This window comes from Chanodichthys erythropterus, chromosome 22, assembly GCF_024489055.1.
Source record: "Chanodichthys erythropterus isolate Z2021 chromosome 22, ASM2448905v1, whole genome shotgun sequence".
NCBI classification, from domain to species: domain Eukaryota; kingdom Metazoa; phylum Chordata; class Actinopteri; order Cypriniformes; family Xenocyprididae; genus Chanodichthys; species Chanodichthys erythropterus.
Genome location: NC_090242.1, coordinates 7,377,039 through 7,385,109, shown reverse-complemented (window position 1 = coordinate 7,385,109; position 8,071 = coordinate 7,377,039). Strand labels below are relative to the sequence as shown.

The 8,071-nt window shown below is 38.0% G+C and overlaps 1 protein-coding gene across 1 annotated transcript; it reads right to left on the bottom strand.

Annotated features, from left to right (window-relative positions):
• Window positions 1-2,073: 2,073 nt before the first annotated feature.
• LOC137012195 (5-hydroxytryptamine receptor 2A) lies at window positions 2,074-7,400 on the bottom strand. The gene is made up of 3 exons (XM_067375334.1): window positions 7,109-7,400; window positions 4,603-4,803; window positions 2,074-2,705 (listed from the first exon to the last, which is right to left on the bottom strand). The coding sequence occupies exons 1-3, from the start codon at window positions 7,398-7,400 to the stop codon at window positions 2,074-2,076; spliced, it is 1,125 nt and encodes a 374-aa protein (XP_067231435.1).
• Window positions 7,401-8,071: the final 671 nt, after the last annotated feature.

The following is an 8,071-nucleotide window of genomic DNA, read 5'->3' as shown; positions in this document are numbered from 1 at the left end:
CGCCGCTGTCAATCGAATCATTCGTTAAATTCGTTGGAGATTATTTCAAAAACAAACTTTGGTGAGCTAGTCCTAGGTTTTTGGCTCAACCTCAATAACTGTTAAAAAGCTTTAAAAACCATATATTTCATATAGTAAATTGCCTGAAATGGCTGTAAATTCTCTTTTCCATATATGATCAAGATGGTTACAAGCTTGCTAAATAAAACATAATACCTTTTTACGCATATGCCTAAAAGCATTAAAGCGCTTGAACCCTGATATTTGCTGCTTACAGCTATATTTTTAATGCATTATTGTAATACTAAACACTGGTTTGTAGCGGAAATAGCTTTACTGTTTACTAGTATTGTAGTTCTCGAGACCGGTCTTATGACCATTTTTTATGACCATCTTGTCTCGGTCTCAGGGATATCACTAAACAGCCAATGCATTGTCTGATTTATTTTGTTTACATCATTAATGTGATCTGATGTAAAACATGCTACTTAAAATGTAACCAATAACTTATTTCTAATGTGATTTCGTTTGTTACTGTTGTGCTGGGTTCAAAATCAATGCAGTGTTGTCTAAAAAAACCAAATGCCCAAAACTAATACAAAAGCCCACAAATTCAAGATATGATTGCAAAAAAGTACTTGTATGAGATTTTGTGTTTTATATAATTTAAAGGTCCCGTTTTTCGTGTTTTTTTAAAGCTTTGATTGTGTTTATAATGTACAATATACTGTAACATGTGTTCATGTTTCGCGTGTGAAAAAACAGTATTTTTCACATAATTTACTTATCTGTATACCGCTGTTTCCACTGTCATAAAAATGGGCTGATGACTTCCTTGTTCTATGAAGTCCCTCCTTCAGAAATACGTAACGAGTTCTGATTGTGCCAGCGGTTCCTGTGTTGTGATTCGACAGCAGTTTAGCGCTCCTTGCCCGGAAAGGACACGCCTCTTACCATAACGTGGAGATGCACGCGCTCAGTATTACTGTAAACATGTCTTTAATTTTACCCTATCAATTTGAGCCGGAATCAGACCCGGTGATTGGACTGCGGGATGAAAATAACAGCGTTTCGACGACATGGCGACAAACACACTCTACAAACGCAACTCTTGTGTATTCCTGTGGGCGGAAGTTAGTCAAAAAACTGTTTTAGTGACGTCATTAAAGAAGAAAGTAGAGGGATGTAGTCCAAACTGGCCGTTCGATGTAGGCGACTTCTGTTAAATAAAATATCTCGCTTGGCATTGAACTTTGAGCTTTAAAATTTTACAGATTTTATTTATACTCTAACAACAACATTACACACTAACTAAAGTTTGAAACATGGGATCATGAAGAACGGGACCTTTAATATATGTTATAATGAAGCAATATCACAAGAGCAAGAGAGCTGTTTTTACGAATATGAACAAACGTGCTATTGATTTTATTCAAATGTTCAATGAACAAGAAGTTAATATTAAGTGACTTACATATTATACACAATTTTTTGCTATTTCGGCAACGAAAATAGTCCCAAACAAATCCATAGCAGAACTGTTGGAGCAACACTGCATTGTTTTGTTACAAAATGAATCAGTTGAATGAATCATTTGAACAAATCGTTTGAATAAATGATTCCATGACTCACTCATTAAGTGTTTCATCGCCACCTACTGGCGGTTTCAGTTTAAAAAGAATATTTAAAAGTAGGCCTGCCATCATATTTCTGTATTCAAAATGTTATTTTTAAAACATTAATCTCAACATGATCTTGGACTTGACTTTAAGTGGTTTTGACTACAATACTACAGTTTATTGCATTTTTCTAGTTAAATACCTATAATGGCTAATGGATCGAAATTCACAGAAAATAGCATACTTACGCTTTGCACAATAAGATGGATACTTATGTTGGAAACATTTGTTATGTCCTATTACACAAAAAGGAAAAACTGTTCTTATAAAATGCATAAACAATCTATCATATCATTAAAGGGATAGGAAGTTTAGCACCGTCATATTAGAAGTACATAGATAGGTCAAGATGGTCCTATTAATGATCAGATGTAATCATTGCGCTGGATCTGTGTCAGCGTGTTCTGATGGCCTTGGGCTTCTTCTCCTCATGATATTTACATTGTAGGTAGCGAGCGAAGGCTTGGCGATACGTATCATTGAAAAGTGTGTAGATCAGGGGATTCACTCCAGAGGAGACATATCCCACCCAGACAAAGATGTTAATGAGTGTATGGAGATGCTCGTTGCAGTCCCGACAGATAGCGATCAGCACGTTGGTGATGAAGAATGGACACCACATGACCAGGAAGAGGAAGAAGACAATCCCCAAGACTTTGGAGGCTCGTTGCTCATTTTTTATAGCTTGCATCATGCCTTGTTTTTGGTCTTGCGGACGTCCGAACCGATGTTTGTTAATTAAAAATGTGAACTTCTTGGAGGAGGACCCACTGTTGAGCAGACTTTTGCTGCTTATCTCAGAGGAAGAATGTTTGGAGTTCTTGCTCTCTAGCGGGAAGGAAGAGCTGTGATTCTGGAGACCACGGAGAGTGAGGTAATAGCAGACCACCATGATGACCAGAGGACAGAAAAAGGCCACTAATGAGCCAACAAGGATGAAGCGAGGCTCATTCAGGACGCAGGTGCCATTTACAAACACCTTCTGCTTATCCTGGAAACCTATTATTGGAATGGGCAGTGACAACACTGAAAGAAAAGGAAAAAAGAGTGATGGATTAAAGCTTGTTTTAACCTATCTCATCCCACCGGTTACATTATTTCATTCCAGTTTGCCCCATTGAAAGTAAAAGCTGTCAGAATACTTGTACAACTATCACATTTGATTCAAATAATGGGTAAATGGTCTGTTATTGATTTATAGACAATATTTCTCTGGCTCATACAAAAAAAAAAAAATGCTGGTGGGGTCGGTGGGTAATGAACCATTAGAGGAGGTGTGCAGAAATAGTGAGCTTTATATGTCAGAAACGCTAAATACATAATATGATTGTAATGCTGGCCGCAAGAGAGAGCTAAAAGACACGCAGGCCTGATGCAGCAGTAATCGTCCCTCCTGTCAGTTCCTGTTAGCGCTGTTTCTCTAGGTATAGACGTCAAACAGAGTCTACAACAACCCCAGGGAGCGCACGGAAACAGGGTCAGATTGCTTGCCTGACTGCTCACATTATTTCTCATCATACAAAACTGGTATAGGAATAGCTGCAACATCCTGCAACCCAATCTGGCAATGTTTTATGTAGTGGTTTTTGGCACATAAGAAATCATTCATAACCAGCCCCTCAAAAGAGTCACATAGCTACTAAAAAATAATAGCAACTGCTAATGTCTCAGGGTACACCGATGTACTAAAAATAGAAGTTTTCCTTTGTGTTTTTCATGCTTTTGTGATCCCCGTTCACACAGATCTGCGAAAACGACTAAAAGCACTGTATTGCACTGCCAGGCCAGCAGTTGGCGATGTCGCTTTGTAAAGAAACACTACGCTCCTATAGACTGAACCCCTCCTGTTCGAACTGCTCGCTCTAAGCGGGATTCAAACCCCGGTCCACTGGCATGGAGTTGGGCGCTCTAACAACGAGGCTAAAGACCACAATCTCTAATGTCAGCTGCTAGAGTGTCTCTTGAGATCAGGGGAGTGATGTCTACACACACAACTCTTACCAGCCTACATCTGTTACACTCACACCCTAAACCTCAAACCTATCAGGGTCACGGCACCATTGTAATCCCTCTTGTTCGAACCACCTGCTCTAATTGGGGCTCGAGGCATGGACTCCACTAGACCCCGAAAGGTGTGCTGTGATATCGAACTTGTTTGTTCAGCACATCCCAAAGATGCTCGATTGGATTGAGATCTGGGGAATTTGGAGGCCAAGTCAACACCTCAAACTCGTTGTGCTCCTCCAACCATTTTGCTTTGTGTCAGGAGCATTATCCTGCTGAAAGAGGCCACAGCCACCAGGGAATACCGTTTCCATGAAAGGGTGAACATGGTCTCAACAATGCTTAGGTAGGTGGTACGTGTCAAAGTAACATCCACATGGATGGCCGGACCCAAGGGCTGCGTTTACACTTGCACAAAAAAATCTGAACTTTTGCTCACAGATCGGAATCAGTTGCACACGTGTAGACACAAAAATCCATACGAGATCCGATTTTTTCGCATCCGATCTTAGCCACTTCCAAATGTGGTTTTAAATCCGATACATATCTGATCTCTGGACATGCGACCTACATCTAAACACGCATATCCGATTACCAGCCATCACACGGCAAGGGCGGCACGTTTGCTCACTAAAAGGTAGCATGGGCGCCCTGACTGGTCTGCAGCTCCATACGCAACAAACTGATGCTCTGTGTATTCTGACACCTTTCTATCAGAACCAGCATTAACTTCTTGAGCACTTTGAGCTACAGTAGCTCATCTGTTGGATCGTACCACACGCCTTTGCTCCCCACGTGCATCAATGAGCCCGTGACCCTGACACTGGTTCAAGAATAAGGCCTTATTCTTGTTTTATTTTAACCCTGATGAAGGCCTGTGTGCTGATTTTTTGTAACTCAACACATGCTTCATTCTCACCTATAGAAATGCTCCAAACAGAGATTATTTTGATCATGGTCTTGCAAAGTGAGTTGCTGCGGCTGTATTTGATTGGGTCACGGATGCCGATATAGCGGTCCAGAGAAATGGCACACAGGTGCATGATGGAGGCTGTGGAGAAGAGCACATCAAGGAAGAGCCACATGGGACAAAGCAGGTCAGAGAGAGGCCAGGTGTGATCTGGAAACAGACAACAAGAGGATTAAGTTTCAGAGGCACAGGCTGGTAGTGAGAAGAGCTGAGTATATAATCCTAAGATTTTCACAAACCATTAACATGTTTCAGCTCGCACTGTCTTTACATTTTAAGGCAAGACACAACAAGTAAATAAAACTACTAATAGGTATCATCATACTTTCCCCGGTTTATTAACCACTGTACTTTAAGAAACTTGTTTTTGCATTACAAGTTTTCTGAAATGTTTAAATATGCAAATCTTGCATTATCTAATAAAATACGCACTGATTTGCATACATTTCTGGAACAGAAATCTGAAGATTTGTTAAAGCGAGGTTCATACTTGTTTCCTTTTTGTTCACATACAGTATATATACAGTTGACGGTTAAAAGTTTTACAGAGAAGATTTTGGATTTCTCTTTTTATCACTCCATAAATCAGAAAATATATACTTTTTCTTTCAATAGCCAGATAAAAATTAATTTTCAGCATGTTATATCAATCAGGTGAATGATATATGAAAAAACCTCACTGTGAAAACAATGGTTTTGCCTGTAACTTAAAGGGATAGTTTGCCCAAAAAATTAAATTCTGTCATCATTTACTCACCCTCAAGTTGTTCAAAATCTGTATAATTTTCTATATAGGAAGATATTTTGAAGAATGTGTTAAACTCAACAGTTTTAGGGCACCATTGACTTCCATAGTAGTTTTTTTCCCACTATGGAAATCAATGGTGCCCCAAAGTGGCCTGGTTACAAACTTTCATCAAAATTCCTTCCTTTGTGTTCAACAAAACAAAACTTGAGGGTGAGTAAATCTTGATAGAATTTTTTTAGTTAAAACTATCGCTTTAACATGAACATTACTTATGTTGTTCCACAAACAATATATACTGATATTACAATTACTTTAAATTGTAAAATTCAGGTGAATCTCACAAAGACATGTCTGGGCTATATTTAAAAAAAAAAAAATAAATAAATAAATAAATAAAAATATTGGCAACATTATTACATTTATTAATATTTGATGACTGCAATAGTTAACATTAAATAATAATGAAAAACACTTCTAAATCACTTATTAATTTTAGTTAATAACTCCAACATTTAGTAATACATAATTAAAATCAAAAGCTGTATCTGTTAATATTATTTAATGGACCTGAGCTAACATGAACTAACAATGAACACTTTTATGATCTTATGTTAACAAATTAATAAACACCAACACATTAAGGCACACTATGTAGATTTTCGCCACTAGAAGTCGCTTATTCAAAACAAAGGCGTAGCTTGATGACGCGAAATAATGGGAGATGTCGTCTTCACCTCACAACCGATCGAAAAGAAGGGGTATGGGACTCGGGCAGAAATCCTGTTCATGGATGTGATTATTAACGTTACTGTAGTATGAAGCAGAGCAGGGCCGAGTGATACTGGAGCTGAGCGAAGCCGCTGGAGCAAATGCTAACAAGAGACGAGTACGACACACGGCCGTGTAGCTTTTATTATAATGCAGTCACCACTTCTGCTTCTTCCGGTCAAGCGTATGTGGGGTAATGCAACGCAGTTTATCATATTAGATACATTTGTTTGTTAAAAGTTGTTATAATGCTACTCTGAGCGTTCACTCTGCGGCTACTATAAGACACTTGTTATCGTTATCAGTCATGGTAAAACATGGTAATCGTGGTAAATCAAGAAAACAAGATTTAAACAATAAGACTTACTGTGTTGAGCTATATAACATGATTCGTTTTCTGTTGATGGATGAATCCAAACAGTTGCTCACCTGTCTAATAAAACACATAATATACTAAAGCGTCTTTGGTGTTTCCATGGTTTCTACAAAATAAAAGCGGAAATCGAGGGTAACGCGGGTATGATGTTATTGATAGGTGATGCACGGACACGATCCGTTCTCTGGATTTAAATATTCTTGGTAACATTTGGGATAATGTAAGTACACAAGTCAACAAAATATAACATTGTTCTAGTGATTCTTGGATATTTTTAGTACAAAATGTTACATATTGTGTCTTTAACTAACGTTATTGAATAGGACCTTATTGTAAAGTATTACCAATATATATTTTGCATAAAGTCAATGAAGCCCATTCAAAGGAAAATTGCTTTTTTCATGACATTAAAAACAAACAAAAAATTTTTTTTAGAGGGCTTTTGTGAGACTCATCCATTTAGCCTTTCAGTTTCAGGTGTGATTTGCTTTTGTGTACATGCTTTAAAAACATTTTCAGACAATATATGTGCAGTTGTTGTTTAAAAAAAGCTTAGAACTTACCGTAAAGAATACTAATTAGTGAGGCTGGCATAACTAGGAATCCCACCAGCATGTCTGCAACAGCCAGTGAGCACAGGAAGTAGTTGGTGGCATTGTGCAGCTTGCTTTCGATGGACACTGCCATAATTACCAGTATATTACCCGCAACAGTAAAAAATATAATCACCAGAATAAACAGAGCTGCCCAGTTCTTCACCGTGGGTTGTGTGTCACCTGAGTTGTTGGATTTGATATAGCTGTTGTTGATGTCCAAAGAGACATTCCAGGGAAGAGTAGCGTTTAATAAGGCCATTGTGGGAAAAGTAAAATTAAAGTTTGATAGGGCTCTCAGAAACTGTCAGTGTTGATTCTGTATATGTAAAGTCAGTCTCAGGTGTCAGCTGACTTCAGGCTGTCTTCGTAACAACTGCTTACTCTTGTTGTTGTGCGTCCTACACCTAAACAGAAAGTAATAATGTTTAGATGAAGAGATAGATATCATGATTTTAAGCTGCTTTGAAACAACGTGTATTGTGAAAGGTGCTATATATAAATACATTAGATAGATCGACAGATTTATGTCATTCCTGTGAAGAGTTTGGCACATCCTATTCTTTTGAAACCATTATTAACAAATATTGACACATGCAAATGTCTGTTTAAACTGAGAGTGAAATGTCTTTAAATTCTTGCGGGAACAAAAGATCAAACATTAAACTCTGTGAGTGTCGTGAGTTGAATAGTTCAGCGCTATCTTCTACTCTACATTTATCTGATAGCAGATATTCTGATGATATTATCTAGATGGTATTGTAATCCAAAAGATTCTAGGAAGACCAGTTTAAACAAAACTTTGAAGCACTTCTTTTCATGCAAAGGGTCATACGTGTGAACAGCTGATGGGTTGACTCAAATATCTGTTACTTTGTTGAGGCTTGCCAAACTAAACTAATGCCAACATAGACAGGTTTGACACTATTTGAT